At 38.2% G+C, this 17,621-nt stretch overlaps 1 protein-coding gene across 1 annotated transcript; it reads right to left on the reverse strand.

Annotated features, from left to right (window-relative positions):
- Nucleotides 21-8,250, reverse strand: LOC109233285. Its single transcript, XM_019399101.1, has 4 exons — nucleotides 7,041-8,250; nucleotides 4,293-4,446; nucleotides 4,029-4,191; nucleotides 21-352 (listed from the first exon to the last, which is right to left on the reverse strand). Exons 2-4 carry the CDS (start codon nucleotides 4,428-4,430, stop codon nucleotides 144-146), a joined length of 510 nt encoding a protein of 169 aa, XP_019254646.1. The 5' UTR covers nucleotides 4,431-4,446; nucleotides 7,041-8,250; the 3' UTR covers nucleotides 21-143.

A 17,621-nucleotide genomic window follows, 5' to 3' on the forward strand; every position in this document is an offset into this window, starting at 1 on the left:
TAAGTAAGTAAGTAGGTGGGTGGGGTGGGGTGGGGGATTGTGATACTCATTAACATGAGCATCTCAACAGAACAAGGGAGGACACTGTACAAGTTCTTGCAGCTGGCGTTGCAAAAGATAACTCACAAATTTCCCGTAGGAACTCAAGTTGGTCCTTTGGAACTGGTCCAACCGGATGCATCAGTGTCTTCAGAAGATTTCGAGTCTTTATTTTTCTCCATGGTTTGTTGAATACCTTCTTGATATCCTTGTATGAAACTTTTAAGTGCATCTTTATATGCAGAAGCTCTTGTCATGTAGACTCGTTGCAGTGCTGGTCGTAGTGTCTCCATTCCGCCTCTTGCAGCCACAGCTAGGGATAAAATGTGCAAAGGTGTCATAACTCAATTTAGAAACGATTTGAACGCAGCTGAAAGGGTTTATTTACTAATTGAAGAAACTACAAGAAATATACAATGACAATATTGAAAATGTCACACAATCGGTTATACAACTTTATCTGGAAAATTAACTCTCATGAGTAAATTCTCAAGAAACACTCAAGAAGCTAATTGATTGTTCACACCTACAATAATGAATAAAATTCAAAAGAACAAAGCTTAAGTTTATCCAGGAATATGTCCTCAAAAGTTGCCCAAGCTTTCAGCTTTAAGGGTTCACTTCTTACTTCTTAGACTTGTTATGGATGATATTGTTGGAAATATACAGACTATAATTATATGTTATTTGTCGAGAACATAATCTTAAAACTCATTCTGAGTTTCAAAACCTAGGACTTTAGAGATTAGGATCAAAGATTCACAGGATCAAAATAGAATGCACTTATTGATGAATGCTTAGCACCATTATGATTTCATTCAAGAAGACTGGAGAGTCGAGAAAACAAGGTGACTAGTAGAAATTCAGGTCTTGAAACTAACATACAGGACAATAGATGCCACTGGAAATTTCACTAGAAATAGGATAAGAGTTAAGAGGCTAGAAGTTTTGAATAATATGAAGTTAAGAAGAAAAATATATAGAGCTTAACAGAAGAATCCATGTGGCTTCTGGCCTAAAAGTAGAGCATGTCAAACAGTAAAAGCTACACATACCATAAAATAAGCATGGTTGATTCAGAATTTTGAGATGGATAGATGATAAAGTAGTAAGATATGCCATACATAATTAACAAAAACAAAAACAAAAAACGTAAATAGAAATTAGATTATGATGTTACAATGCAACTTTACAATTATTATTAATTTGAATTAGGATTACTGATATTTGATATGGAAAGAGGTTTTCAAAACACAAAATGAACAAATAGATTAGTGATTGACATGGGTATTGACAGAACTAAACGGATTAAACGGATTCTCAGATAATTGTCTAAACCTGAGAAAAATTTGGTTGCATCAAGTCAACCATCAGGTGTTTGAACATCAAAAGATCATCGGAGCATCAAAAAGCATGACAGAAATCTTTGGTTATTTTCCCCACAAATTAATTTACCAAAAGCTTCTCATAATCCTCCAATTTAAAAATACTTTACCAATATGAGTCGAACAATGATAATTCAATTAGGTGCCTACATTCAACCACATGGAGTTTTAACATCAAAAGGCCATCAGAGTATCAGATAGTATGACAAGAAATATCCTTTGAATTTACTTCCCCTTTATAACATCTAACTTTCCAAAAGCTTAATATAATCCTAGATAGTTACAGTTATGAGCCTAAACCACGATAATTCAATGAAAACTCTAAGACAAACTTACACAATCCCAAGAAAGCCACCAACAACAACCCGGTATAATCCCAAGAAAACCAAAATGGTGAAAAACAATTTATTCAAGAGACTCATCACGAGATAGGCAATTTCTACTGGCAGTTAACTTTCTCAATCTCTTTCTTAAATAGGCAGAAAATTTGGCTGCATCTAATTAGACATAGGCTTCCTACGCCAGTGCAGTATTGCCACAGGTGAAAGAAATGTGTCAAGTGCAAAGGGCAATTAAGGTGCTTTTTAGTAAACAAAGATGAAAAAAAAAATTATATAAGTAATGCAAGACAATATAACTATAATCACAAACAACAATTATAGGGACCACGATATTACAGAAACAAGTAAATTAACATAGATGAAGTAAGACCAAGTTAATCAAGTTCAGAGACCAATTTAAATCTCTGATTAAAAATGCAATTATAGGTTTCTAATTTAGACGAGTGATTAGCTTTCTCATAACCCCACAAATATGAGCAAAGCACAGCAGTTCCCATTTCCAGATAAAGAATAAGGTATATGTTAGGTAGACGGCTAATGTGAAAATTGTCAAACTATGATGAGTCCTCTGAAAAATAAAATGAACTTAAACAGAGTGTAACGGATATAGACGATCCTTGCAGCCAACCTGAACTGATTCGGGATTGATGTTAGTTGATTGATTGCATCAGTAACATGGTCATTCACAACCCTTAATAATTAGTAAGTATATCATTTTACCAACTATATTTATTATTTAGTGTTGCGTGATAGAGCCAGTGGGTGTTGAGGCACACTCTTATGCGTTTTGATGCTTGCACTGAAGTGCCACCTAAGCGAGGTAAAACACCCAACCGTTGTTGCACCTAGCTTCAGAGCTTAAAGCGGATTTTTAACAACTAGCATGGAAAAGCGCATTTAGAATAGCTTAAGTCCTAGTTGCAAAATTTAACATGTCGAAGAAATGAAGTGCTGCTCATATTATCATTCTAGTGGAAACTCAGAGCAAATACTGTTTATTTCATCACAAGCAAGAAAAAAAAACTAAATGTGACTCCTTGACCAAATACGTAATTAAACAATCTAATAGATAGAGAAGGATAGAGAACCTACCGAGACTGCAGTCAGCTTCTATATAATCCTGGATTGAATCCAAGGTATCATCAGAAGGAAAAGAAAAATGTGTAGCGAGCCACAAACTTTTTTTTGGGAATATAGTGAACCGCAAATAATTCAGCACTATACAGAACTTTTACAAACATATATCTAAGACCTGGTGCTTTTGACCTTCTAGACTTTCATAACGGGAATCTCAGCAACACTTCGTTGAAACTTTAAAATTCAGCAACCTCTACTGTAACAAGCTCTATTGTTAAATAGTTACAGAGGTTGTGTCTGTTACACTTTATTCTCAAGAATCCAGAATCCTTGTAATACCATTTCCGGGGAAAAAAGACCCAAACCGAAACAGTTGCAAAGTGCAAACTACTTCCAAATTCCAACTAGAAGCAAGAATTTATGAAATGAACATCTTCCAGGGATAGAAACAGCCTCTTGAGGTTTTAGAACTTTCAACTAGCTCGGATCCAGAGTGTCATTTCGCAGCTCAGTTCTACTAAGGAAAACAGCCAGAGGCCCAGATTACGGGCAGAACGACCTGGTAACAGGAAGGTGTTTCCTGCAGTGGCGAAGCCACATGGTTATAAGGGTGGTCAACTGACCATCCTTCCCCGAAAAATTATATTGTGTATATATGTAAAATATTACGTTTTAGGGGTATATAACACAAATTGAACACTCTTTGTCGGAATTTTTTTTCCGCTTCTTTTAAATTTGAACACCCTTGGGAAAATCTCTAACTTCGTCACTGGTTTCCTGGTGACTAACTTAATATGAATAGATTAATAACATGACATCCAATCTTTTTCAATATGGAGGATAAAAAGGATTGACAGAATGGTTCTGCCTACTCAGACTGAAAAGGGCGTGCTGACTTCCTTTTTTTTTTTGGGCTGTCCTATGGCTTTTTAAATAAAAGGGCATGTAACCAAACAATAGAGCTTATGTTCTTAGAAACACTCCCACCATTCATATAAAGATATCATTCTTACCAGAAAGAAGTAGGGAGATTGTCCTAGAATGTATAAATAGACATATCTTTTTAGTACAATATATTAGATCAAAAGTATTACTACTCATCCAGCATATCTCTGGTAAAGTTTCAAGTACAAAAAAGTAAGAGAAGAGCAATCACATATGAAAGACAACTGGTCAGGTATTTTACCTAGATCCTCTAACGTCGACGGTTCCTTCTGCTTTCTGCTACCATATTCTTCGTCTGACTCGTCTTCAATCTCACGCTTCTTTTTGTAATCATTGGGCCGAAGTTCTGGACCAATGTCTCTCACCCAGCTTGCAGCATAAAGTCTAGATGCTTCCTTCAGCACCTGAATCAAAGTTACCAAGAACAAAAGGTAATTTATGATAAATGCATCATCATAATTCATTACCACAATATCTTACCAGAAAGAATAAAGAGAACACTCACAAGATAGCGCTCCTTCAAAGATAGTTTCCTACGTTTTTTGATGTGGGGAGGATCCGGTAAAGATGAAGGAAAAGCAATCTCCTTCAGATCATATCGAACATAATCAGATACTTTCCTCCAAACTATCTTCAGCTTCATTTGAATCTTGAATTATCTTTACATATAATGCATGAACTCCAAGTTAGTTCATGATCAAACAATATAAACACCTACATACAGGTGAGCATGCATAAACTGTTCATAGGCGAGAAATTAAAGGTCTTCGGAGTCCTCTCTCTGACCCAAGAACCACTTACTTTCCTTAAAAAAATATAACTGACGAAAGGGTGCAAGGCAGAGAAACTCATTTTAACTGTTGAATCAACTTATAGAAACAATCATGATGGATCAAAATTATGTCTCCTTGATTAAAGCCTCCTTTTTATGTTTATTGTGAAAATAAGTTCTAATTAACATCCTAAAGTCATGTATGAGACTTATTAATCCATTGTTAGATATTTATAGTCTACTAATGAAGAAATCATTACAAGTCCGTGTGTGTATGTACGTGCTTCCGCTAAAAAGATTGCCAATGGAATTAAGCGGATTCAGGATTTAAAGATTATGTGCTCCTATAGCGACATTAACTTAATATACAATTGCGAGAAAGCACGGGAGAATATTTTTTATTCACCTTTTTTAACAATGATACAATGAGTCCTATTTATACATAATACATGTCCTACTCCTACTACATATGGGATTAAGGCTATTTACATGTAACTATTTAACTACCAAACTAACACTCCCCCCCCCCCCCCCAAAGCCGGTGCATATAAATCATATGTACCGAACTTGTTACATATATAACTAATACGAGGACCAGTGAGGGACTTTGAAAATATCAGCAAGCTGATCATTCGACTTCACAAATTTTGTAGCAATATCTCCTAAGAGTATCTTTTCTCTAATGAAGTGACAATCAATCTCAATGTGTTTAGTCCTCTCATGGAACACCGGATTTGATGCAATATGAAGGGCAGCTTGACTATCGCACACAAGTTCCATCTGGCTGATTTCACCAAATTTCAACTCCTTGAGTAATTGTTTGATCCAAATTAGCTCACATGTTGCCATAGCCATTGCTCGATATTCTGCTTCTGCACTAGACCGAGCAACTACATTCTGTTTCTTGCTCTTCCAAGACACCAAATTGCCTCCTACTTAACACAATATCCAGACGTAAAACGTCTATCAGAAGGTGATCCCGCCCAATCAGCATCTGAGTATCCAACGATCTGCGCATGGCCTCGATCCTCAAACAATAACCCTTTGCCTGGAGTTGATTTTATATACCGAAGAATGCGGCAACTGCATCCTAATGACTATCAGAGGGAGAATCCATAAACTGACTTACAACGCTCTCAGGAAAGGAAATGTCAGGTCTAGTCACTGTGAGATAATTTAATTTATCAACCAGCCGCCTATATCTTGCAGGATCGCTAAGCGGCTCCCCCTGTCCCGGCAGAAGTTTATAATTCGGATCCATCGGAGTGTCAATCAGTCTACAACCTGTCATTCATGTCTTCTCAAGAATGTCTAAGGCATACTTCCGATGTGAGATTACAATACCTGAGCTAGACTGAGTGACCTCAATACCCAGAAAATACTTTAGTTTGCCCAGATCCTTAGTCTGAAAGTGTTGAAAGAGATGTTGCTTCAATTTGGTAATACCTGTCACATCCCTTTTTTTTTCACCCCTCAATAACCCTCTTAAAAATATTAAAAGGATTAGTAAAGCTCAAAAGGGTTTTCAATTAGAAAGTGACAAAATTGTGTTCAAAAGGAAATAACTCAGAGTCGCCACCTGGCATTAGTTTCGGTGTGCCAGGTCACCGTTTTTTTTAAAAATGATTTTCCTTTTAAAACACTTTGGACTCCAAAACTAAGTCTGCACCAGAGATTCGGGTAAGGGGTTTCATTTGACTCGGGGAGAAGGTGTTAGGCATTCCCCGAGTCCCGTAACTAGTACGGTTGCATACTTGATCTAGTCGGCTTTTAAGATATTCAAATTGAGGTTAGAGTAAACATACAAAAGAAAATAAACACACAAAATAGGCTCGAGGTCGACCCCACCTAATAAAAACTAAAATAAAATAGAAATGAAAATCCTATTCTATGCTTTCTCAAATTGTTCCATCTTTAGGCCTTCAAATCCAAATACTTCGGGGCATCCCCGGGAAAAAAACTATATACAAATCCTTACGGGGTCATTCCCCGGATAAATTAACTAAGGGAACGACCTCTCGCTTCAAACTAAAAAATATTAAGGCTTGCCTACCCAAGCGTGGTCGGCCTAAGCATACTACTAGAGGGTCAATTAGTGAAATGAGAATAAATAGCAACAGAAATTATCCTACGCAAAAATCTTCCTTTAACTCTTACAAACAAAAACCCATTAACTTTATAACTGTTGAGGTTCTTTCACTAATTTGTTTAACTCAAACTCATGGCTCAATCTTTCTTAACAAATTCAGCCCGAGCCTTACTATGATGAAGTTATAGCCCACACAAGTTAGCTAGATTAGCCCCTTAGAACTCATTTGTAACACATTTCCGTGAAGTAAACTAACTGATAACAAGTATACAAGTTAGAGTAATGGACACAAACAATCAACGCAAAAAGAAACAATCAGTATGCATTCATCTTCATCCAACATTCACGAGAATCACAGAATAAGCATTCAAAGAGCAAAGTAAGAATTGAACCTCAGTGTTGAGTCGAAACTCCTCTGAAAGTCAGATGGATGGCAGAACTTCAAGCCAAATTACGCAGCAAATTCAAAAGATTATTCGAAGACTGGCGAGAACTTAACCGAAACATACCCCTGAATTCGAACCGAAATTACCACGAACGCAAGCACACAAAGAAACTTCGAAAAATTCCAACACAGAGCTTAATCGCAAAGCTCGAACCAGTGAATTTGGTTTGGCGAAAACTCAAACACAGAGCTAAGTAGCCAAATATTCAGACGCAAAATTTGGGAACGCAAGAGTCGTACAGAGTGACCAACATATCTATCAAAATGAAAGGTCGACCAAGTACAACTGACTAAAACTGGACCAAGAATCACGACATTAACCTCGGACAGCACCTCGCGACGGACTCAAACCTCCTCAAAAGAAACCTCGAATGGATGGGGGTTCTGTTTCAGTGATGGTTATGGAGTTCCGGCGGAAAACAGTGACAATAGGTAATCAGGGAAAACTCGAACGAGAACGACGAACTGACTTTGAACAGCCGCACCTTAGTCGAACTCGAACCAACAAACTCAAACCAACAAACTCAAACGAGTTCCATAATAAAACAGAAATCGGAATCAGGAAGAAGACGATTGAAACCTATTTTTTGTTTGATTTTCTGGTATTTATTTCCACACTCTGTTTTTTTTTTTTTTTTTGTTCTTCTATGTGTGTGTGTGTGTTTTTTAGGCTTAAGAGATCTTGTAGCCGCTGCAGCTGGTTTCGAAGAGATGAGGGTCGCCGGTTCTGTGAGTTCCGTTTGGAAGCGGGCAGCGGCGCACGGGGCTGGTTTTAAGAGCGACGGCGGCTGCCGGGTGTGCGGCTGGAGGAGACGGTCGGAGGGGTAAGGTTTGTCGCTGATGGCTTCTGGTTTTTGAGAGGGAGTTGGTTGGTTGGTTGGTTTGGAGGAGAGCAGCGATGGCTTCTGCTCTTGGGGTGTGAGATGAAGAAGCTATGGTGTTGGAGAATTGGTGGGGTGTGGATGGCTGGTTTTTTTAGACTAAAGGAGGAGGGGTCGGCGGCTTTAGGTGGTCCTGTCAGGGACGTGGTCGGCGCCTGACTTAGATGTGAAGAAGAAGGTGACGGCTTGGTTCAAGGGGTCTGTTTTCTTATGTGTATTAAGGTGAAGAAGAAGAAGGGTTAGGGAAGGGTCAAAGAAGAAGGGGTCATGGGCAAAATAGTTGAAAATGGATTCCTCTAATTAAAATAAGACAAGGTAAAATCAATATTCACTCACATTTCCAAAGATAAAAATAAATAGCAAAATACTATTAGAATACTAGTAATTGAGTTTAACTAACATAAAATTTATATTGATATGAAACCATCATTTTTCAAAGATTATATATTAAAATGAAAGCAGAGAAAAGTCAATTAGAATGATAGCAAACTTAGATTAATATTACTACAAAAGACTAATAGCATTAACTTAAATAGAAAGATGAAAGACAAAATTGAAAATATTTTTGTATTTTCGAATTTTATATTCTACTATTAGACTAAAAGTGAAAAATAGGCTAAATCCTATTAAAATAAAAATAAGTAAATATATTTTAAAAATACTACTTTTAAAAGTTGCGGGGGTCAAAAATTACGTGCTTACAGCTGCCCCTCTTTGCTTGGAAACACGAAGAGTTTTCGGAGCAAAGAACAATAAGCAATGTAATTGATTTATGACCCGACGCTTATTCAAAAGAAAATAAAGATGGCCAAAAAGATTGTGACCGAGCCCTGGTATTTGAGCTGCCTACATATCCTTGGCTATAAAGGAATCAGGCCACGTGTAGTTCATAAGTAGGAACAGTGATTGAGTGTACCGAGGTGGAGAGCAGATTGAGGTGCCGTCGAGGTTCCGGTCCGCGATCCTGTTATTACATCAAATCAAAAAATGAAAAAGACTAACTAAGCCTGTCAACTTTGAGTTACAAGATTCCTATCTATAAGTCTTCTGAAGCTTGATCTTGAGTCTTGAATGGTTCTTCATGCAGACTTTAGATTTAAACCTTGACGCTTGCTAGTTGCAGGTGCTAGTTCATTCTTCTTCAGCTTTTCGGATCAGGACCGGACATGTAGTGCTTGTGACCTCATCCATGTCTTGAGCAGCTCACTTCTTTCATTTACTTCTGCATTTGGATTCACTTCTTGCTTTTTTTTTATTGTTCTGGATTGTGACTAACTTCTGTTGATCATCTCGGACTGTTGACTCGCATTATTGCCGCGAGCTTCTGCTACTTCTAACTTGAATTGAATTCCGAAATGACTTCCCTTGTTCTCCAGGTGGGCGCTTGATTGCCAAAACTTGAAATGTATTCCCTTGTTTTCAAGGTGGGCGCCTGATTGCCAAAACTTGAAATGTATTCCCTTGTTCTCTAGGTGGGCGCCTGATTGCCAAAACTTGAAATGTATTCCCTTGTTCTCCAGGTAGGCGCCTGATTGCCAAAACTTGAACTGTATTCCCTTGTTCTCCAGGTGGGCGCCTGATTGCCAAAATATGAATTGTATTCCCTTGTTCTCCAGGTGGGCGCCTGATTTCCAAAACTTGAACTAATTCCGAAATGAATTCCCTCATTCTCCAGGTGGGTGCCTGCAATCAAAACAACAAAACAAACAAAATTTTCTGCCCCTGTTTGCACTAGGAAGATTTGTGAGTTGTTAGCAAAACTATAAATCACCTATGCTATTGATGCAATGATGAGAGTAAAACCAAAGACTTGACTGGGATGTGCGTCTCCTGTGAATCAAACCGAGAATATTTGACTAGCAAGTGCGTCTGCTAAGAATAGAACCTGAATAACCCACACTAGGAAGTGCATATCCTAGATTTAAGATTGAGCTCGCGAAAAACTATAAACTAAGCTTGACTAATGTAAAAACTGACCCTACTCTCTAGGAGCCGGACCCCTGATTTCAAGAAAACTAAAGATTAATAACTTAAGAAAACTAAGAATTCATCAGACTAGGTTTTCTATCTTAGGAGAAAAATTCATCAAACTAAGATTTCTATCCTAGGAGAAAATTCATCAGACTAAGATTTCGATCCTAGGAGAAAATTAATAAGACTAGGTCTCTTATCTTAGGAGAAAGATTCATCGGACTAAGATTTTGATCCTAGGAGAAAGTTCATCAACTAGGTCCCTTTTTTGTTATCTTAGGAGAAAGATTCATCAGACTAAGATTTTCTATCCTAGGAGAAAATTCATCAGACTAGGTTTTCTTATCTTAGGAGAAAAATTCATCAGACTAAGATTTTTATCCTAGGAGAAAATTCATCAGACTAGGTTTTCTATCTTAGGAGAAAGATTCATCAGACTAAGATTTTTATCCTAGGAGAAAATTCATCAGACTAGGTTTTCTTGTCTTAGGAGAACGATTCATCAGACTAAGATTGCGATCCTAGGAGAAAATTCATCAGACTAGGTTTTCTTATCTTAGGAGAAAAATTCATCAGACTAAGATTTTTATCATAGGAGAAAATTCATCAGACTAGGTTTTCTTATATTAGGAGAACGATTCATCAGACTAAGATTTTTATCGTGGGAGAAAATTCATCATACTAGGTTTTCTATCTTAGGAGAAAAATTCATCAGACTAAGATTTGATTGGGAGGAAAATCCATCAGACTAGGACTTTTATCCTAGGAGGAAAATGTGAAGAGCAATGGCAACATTTTATGCACACTAACAAGACAGATAAAGGCAAAGTTTGAGAAGTTTCCCTTTGTCGGCTCTTCTTCTCCTTTTTCTTTTTCTCTTTTTTTTTTTAACCAACTTGCTTGCACCGCTTTGTTCCTGTTTCAAACAAAGAAAACTTGTGAGTTTAAAATGTGGTGGTTAGTTTGTGGCCTTGACTACGAGGGCTATTTCTCTTGCACTTGTCACGATCAACTCGGACTTCAACTTGCAAGACAGTGCTTGTTATCGACTACTTATTTTTTTCAACCCTTATCACAGAAAATACCTCTGCTCCATTCGATCCCAATATCCTCTATCTGTTGCATTTTGCTCGTGAATTGACATTTACGGAACCCTTGTATTTCACATGAATCCCAAAGCATGTTGATTGTTACCAACTCAATGCGCATACCACTTTTCCCTAACTTATGCCACTTTGATGTGCTGGCCAAATTTGTTTTGTGCAATTGGAAAGCTGTAGCAAATTTTGAAGTCATTTCTCACTTGTTCTGACCAAACAGACTTAAGAAAGGACTCAAACAAAACAAGAGGAACAAAATAAGGGACAATAGAAAGAGATGATACCTAACAAGAAAATTACAAAGTAGAAACTTATCAGATGTGGATACCAACTCTAACGACCATAACATGCACCTTTGGATTAAGTGGCCTAATCACTCAAGCAAGTCTAATATTCAACTCTTGTTGTACCTCTTCGCTGTGAAACTGGGCTTCAGCGCTTCAATTGTCCCATCTGATCCACAATTCTCAGTCGACTTGTAGTGCCCTGAAGGGTTTTCACCATCAAGCCTCTCTCATTTTGCTCTCTTCTCAACTCACCGTCGCCTTACGGTGCCCATGAGGGTTTTCACCGATAGGACTCTCTCAATTTATCATTTTTCTCTTTGTGCTGAGAACAAGGTATTACCCATGATACAAGAAGATCAGACTTTTACCACACACTTTATTTGGCATCCTCAAAGATTGGTCGGAAGGTCTTTCTTTGGATCGTAATGTAGGTTTTTGGACAGGGTTAGAAAGAAAGGGTGGCATGAAGGCTCAAAATAATTTAAGATAAAAGGTTTCAAAATTACAACTTTTGGAATCAGATCTTTTGGCAAAATTAAAACTTCTGCCCCAGTTTCTTGGAGTTTGGGGAATTTTTTTTTTTTTTTTGGATTTTTTTTTGGATTTTTTTTTGTCTTGATGGGATTTCTAAGAAAATCTGCCCCACTCTTGATTTCGGGGGATTATGAAATATTTTATTTGGTGTGACCGAACCGTAAGGCTGCCCACGTATCTTGAGGTGACAAGAATCAGGTCGAACGTAGTTCAAACACAAAGTTGGTTTTTTTTTCTTTCTTTATTTTTCTCTTTTTCCTTTTTTTTTCCTTTTTCTTCTTTTTCTCTTTTCTGGTTCCCAACTCTACTTCTGATTCCAAAAGAGGGGTATGGAACAAAGCAAATTAAGGCTCAAAATGGGTAGCAAAAGATAAAAGTGTTTGGGGTAGCAGAATAAAATGCCTTCGTCATACCAAACTTTAAAAATTCCAAGTGCAAACGTGCAATTGAAGATAAGCAAAGAAATCATGCACAATATCTATTGATGGCATCATCACAAACAGATAGTGCCGACGGGCAATACCTTTGTCCCGATGAATGATCCTCGCTAGTTCGAAGTACACTTAACTCAACCTTATATTGATGTGGAAGAATGCATTTCAACACTGACTGATCTACCTCAAACTGCTTGAGAGACATTCCCTTGTTGTATGCTCTCATCAGCCTCTTGATTTTCCAAACTAACTGCCTCAGTTTCACTCAATTCAAGCTCAGGTTATCTCAAAATGCGTGAATCTTTACTTGTTTCCTCAAATGCATCCTTTTATCATATTCAAAACTGTGTCATTGCTTCATGATTAAACTAACTTTCAAGACCGGGCTGAGAATTATGCGTGCATGTCATGTCACTAGAGTCAAGATGAAAAGAACTATAAAAGGAAAAGTAACCTAAACAAAAACTGACCAGAACTAATAGAAAACAGGAGATTGCATTAGACAGATGGTGAAAAGGGTTTGAACAAAACAAGCAAAATAGACATGGGTTGCAACCCTGGAACAATCCTAGATAACACTAGACGAATTACTACAACTAAACGAACTAGGCAAAATACAAAGAAGAAAGGTTTGAGCCACAAGACAATATCCAGATAACAACCCTGAAATAACCTGAAAAACAGAAATGACAACAAAATAAACCACCAAAAGTCCTCCCTGGCTAGCCAAAAAAGGAGTGTCTTTCCAATTACCAAGCTCGACATTTTAGCCACTAGACTACACATCAAAATTACTGGGACCTTCACCAGTTTCAATATCATTAACTTCAGTCACCAAGTTCCCAAGAGGATTCTCATACTCTATGTCACCATGCATCTTTCCCACAAGGTGTGCATCATCATGTGCGGGTAAAGGATTCTGCGCGATATTCTGGGTGTCACTGTCCTGGACCACAATTATCCCTTCTTGAATCATTCTTTCTATCTCTCTTTTCAAATCCCGACAACTTTCGACATTGTGCCCCTGGGCATTGGAATGGTATTCACACCTTTTAGAAGGATCAAAGCTTCTTGCACGCGGGTCCACATGATTCGGAGGAATAGGTGCAATCAGGTCATAATGCTTTAATTTCTCAAACAAGATTGCATAGGACTCTCCTATCGGTGTGAAATTATCTTTCAACCTTTGTTTACCTCTATACCCCTGGCTTGGATGTGGGTTATGGGGAACTTGAAAATTTTGTGGAGGCTGGTGGAGATTTTGCGGTGCTGGCGCTCGCCTTCTGGGGTGTCTTGGTAGCTGGACAACATACTGGGGTGGAGCAACAGAGTATTGTGGGTTCTCAGGGGAATCGTCAAAAAACAAACGAGGCTGGTCATGCCTTCGAGATGTTCTTCTAGGACCTCTTCTCGACTTTGATGTCATCATGATTTCTTCAACATTCTCACTCATGCCACTAAAATTACCAGATTCAATTTGGACAGCCTGAGTTGCAGTTTTGAGAGCCGCTTGACTTATAATTTTGCCACTCTTAAGGCCATTCTACCACATCTCCCATTTTAATTGCTTCCGAGAATGATTTGCCAACTGCGGACACATGTTTTGAAAGTAATCGGGCTCTTGAGCCTGAAGGAAGAGAGTGATTAGCTCGTGGTCATCCATGGGTGGCTTAACTCTGGCTGCTTGTTCTCTCCATTTAATGGCATATTCCTTGAAACTTTCAGTTGGTTTCTTCTTCAGATTTGAAAGGGAATTACGGTCCGAGGCGATGTCAATGTTATATTGGAACTGTTTGACAAAGCCCGGGCCATGTCATCCCAGACATATCAGCAAGATGTGTCTTGACCCATAAACCATTCAGAGGCTATACCCGTAAGGCTTTCCCCAAAATAAACCATCAACAAATCTTCATTTCCTCCCGCACCTCTTAGTTGATTGCAATACCTTTTCAGGTGGCTATGGGGTCTCCATGTCCATCATACTTTTCAAATTTGGGAGTCTTGAAACCAAGTGGCAAACGAACATCGGGGAACATACATAGATCCTTGAAGGCAATACTCTTCTGACCTGCCAGCCCTTGTATTTCAACTGTTGTTCTAAGATTTTCAGTCTTTGGGTTATTTCTTCCAGTGCCATCTTTCGGGTAGGCTTCTCAATCTTTGAAGAAAGATCAAATAGGTAAGAGTGGTACTCAGGAGAGTGGTATTGTTCTTGCTGGGTATCAAATTATGACTCATGAGTTTTCCTCTGCACCACTGTCGGTTGTGGGATGGTAAAGACAGGCATAATTGTAGTGGTTGTCTGATTGGTTGTCAATGGCACACTTTGGGAGTGCGCAACTGAAGTTCAAGATATAGTCGTACAATTGGGATAAAGGTTGAACCTAATGGATAGAATTGATCGGACAATGAAACCAGAGTGGTAGTAGCCGAGATGGGTGTAAACTCTGGGAAAGCATAAGAAAGGGGTGGTCCTTGACCATTGGCCCATGCTTGGCACATTTCAGACATTTGTTGTTTCAGCCTTTGAACCTCCTCGTTCAATTCAGATTCCGACTCCACAATCTCCCTCGAGAGGTCGACAACTCCTGCATCCAAGTCTTTGCTACTTTTTGACCTTGTGTTGTATGGACAAATCGCCAAAGTGCCACAAACTAACCACCCTCTGTTATAATAAAAGTAACAAAGAGGAGCAAAACAAAGCCAACATGTTAGGTTAGGACATTTATCTAATAGAAATATCACATTGCGTGCAATGCCCCTAGAAACAATTAACGGTTCTAGAATGACTTCGAGGGTCACAAGGTCATTTGGCATCATCGCAATTTTGTTCATTTCAACCTTCTCTTTTCTTTCTTTTCTAGCACTTCTTGGCTTGCTCATTTTCTTTCATCTCTTTTTCTTTTTAATTGTCACTCTTTTCTTTCCTCTCATTTCTCACATCCACAATTTTATCTCTTTTTTTCTTCTTTTTTTTTTCTCTTTTTTTTTAGTTTTCAAATAAAATGATTCGATCGAACCCTATGTAGGTTGCCTACGTATCATGTCCCTCATGAATCAGATCAAGCGTAGTTCTGAAAAAAAGTAATGCATAAAATAAGGAAAAATCTTTTTTGAATTTTTCATTTATAACTTTTTTTTCGGTTTTCAAATACAAAACAGGAAGTACGATAATGAGAGACTCGACAATTTAACTATAATACGACAACTCTGACACCAACTAAATGACTGAATACTACTGTACATGACTAGGAAGTAAAACATGAACAATAGACTCAAAAACATAAAAAAGGCTCCTCAAGCAGCTCCTGAATGCAGTGGTCCTGGGATATCAATCATGCTCGAGCTGTGGTAAATGAATCCATACCTGAATGAGAAAAACAAGACCAAATAGATCAGTGACTCAAGACACTATGCGACACCACAATTCCTCATATTGGACACATGCATGACACGATTGGGCTATTTTTGAAAATTAACCTACGTGGCCTAAAGTGGCTAGAAGTGCAAACTCAACAAAGGTAACCCCAAAGATATGGAAATACCTCACTAAAGCTTATATGGATTCAAACTCCCAATAATCATGGCCCAACATTAATTTGCAGAAATGACCCATTTTGCAAAAACGACCGATATGGCCAGAAGTGGCTAAAGATGCAAACTCGAAAAGGACGGAATTTAAAGTAATATGACACCTAGTTGTGGACTCAAGATCCTATGACATGGGTTATTGAACCACTTTTGCGAAAAAGACCCCATTTTGCAAGAATGGCCGATATGGCCAAAAGCGGCTAAACATGCAAGATTTGGCTAAGACCCCACGAAGCCAAGAACCTAAGACTCACTAGGATGACCAGAACCTATGTGGGTTGCCTACGTATCCCGCCCCGAAAGACGAGAATCAGGTATGCGTAGCTCAGGAAGATTGGATATAGGAGGGAATTAAAAAACTGATTTGGAGAAAATATTTTTTTTTGGTCTTTTTGAAAAATGATGGAAAAATGTAAAATCTTTTTGGATTTTCTTTTTTCCTCCTTTTTTTTTATTTTTAAAAAATGATGGGAAAGTGCAAAATCTTTTTGGATTTTTCATTTTCATTTTCTCTGTCTTTTTCTTGAAAAAATTGTGAAAGAAAAATATAACTGGGCCCTACTTGCTTCATCTCTCACCCTTCTTTCCCAAGCTTTGGTTCGACAAATGACTTTTTTACCCTCAAAGATGCAACATGTATCACATAGGGATGATTGAATGTGTTTTTGGGCCACGGGCCCATTTTTGACAAAATTTGGATAGGCTTCCTACTAAGGGACACGGTGCCTGGGACCGAGCCCTACTAGATCCAAATGACATGATGCAAATAAAAATGACCTAAAGGCTGACCTAAATTTGGGGTTCACTAACAAGGCAATTCGGGGCGGCACGTGGTCGATGGCGGCTGCTCTAGCTATCCGCCCACTCCACGCTCCCATGCCGCCCCCTAAAGACACGAGTGACTCACAAAAAGTCCATGTACGGTCAAACGTACTCCGAAAAACTTGTTACAGAAAGAAGACCTGGGGTTATGCAAATGATGACAGTTTATAAAGTAGTAACACATAAAGAAAAGCGATAAACAAATAACCAACAAAACAAGAAATAAGACAAACAAACCAAATAAACAAAGCAAATAAAAAAAACACCTCAACCGAATATCCTAAAAGCCAACAAGATCAAGTATCCGCTCGAACCTGCAAATTCCCCAGCAGAGTCGCCAGAGATGTCACAGCCCTTTTTTTTCACCCCTCAATAACCCTCTTAAAAATATTAAAAGGATTAGTAAAGCTCAAAAGGGTTTTCAATTAGAACGTGACAAAATTGTGTTCAAAAGGAAATAACTTAGAGTCGCCACCTGGCATTGGTTTCGGTGTGCCAGGTCACCGTTTTCTTAAAAATGATTTTCCTTTTAAAATACTTTGGACTCCAAAACTAAGTCTACACCAGAGATTCGGGTAAGGGGGTTCATTTGACTCGGGGAGAAGGTGTTAGGCATTCCCCGAGTCCCGTAACTAGTACGGTTGCATACTTGATCTAGTCGGCTTTTAAGATATTCAAATTGAGGTTAGAGTAAACATACAAAAAGAAAAATAAACACACAAAATAGGCTCGAGGTCGACCCCACCTAATAAAAAATAAAAATAAAATAGAAATGAAAATCCTATTCTATGCTTTCTCAAATTGTTCCATCTTTGGCCTTCAAATCCAAATACTTCGGGGCATACCCCGAAAAAATATATATGCAAATCCTTCGGGGCATTCCCCGGATAAGTTTAACTAAGGGAACG

This window comes from Nicotiana attenuata, chromosome 10 (assembly GCF_001879085.1).
Source record: "Nicotiana attenuata strain UT chromosome 10, NIATTr2, whole genome shotgun sequence".
NCBI lineage: Eukaryota > Viridiplantae > Streptophyta > Magnoliopsida > Solanales > Solanaceae > Nicotiana > Nicotiana attenuata.

Coding starts and splice junctions, on each gene's coding strand:
- LOC109233285 (XM_019399101.1), bottom strand. CDS start 4,430: ATGAAGCTGAAGATAGTTTGGAGGAAAGTATCTGATTATGTTCGATAT. Junction 4,192..4,292: donor CTTTGAAGGAGCGCTATCTT/GTGAGTGTTCTC, acceptor ACTTTGATTCAG/GTGCTGAAGGAAGCATCTAG. Junction 353..4,028: donor GTCGACGTTAGAGGATCTAG/GTAAAATACCTG, acceptor TTTTATCCCTAG/CTGTGGCTGCAAGAGGCGGA.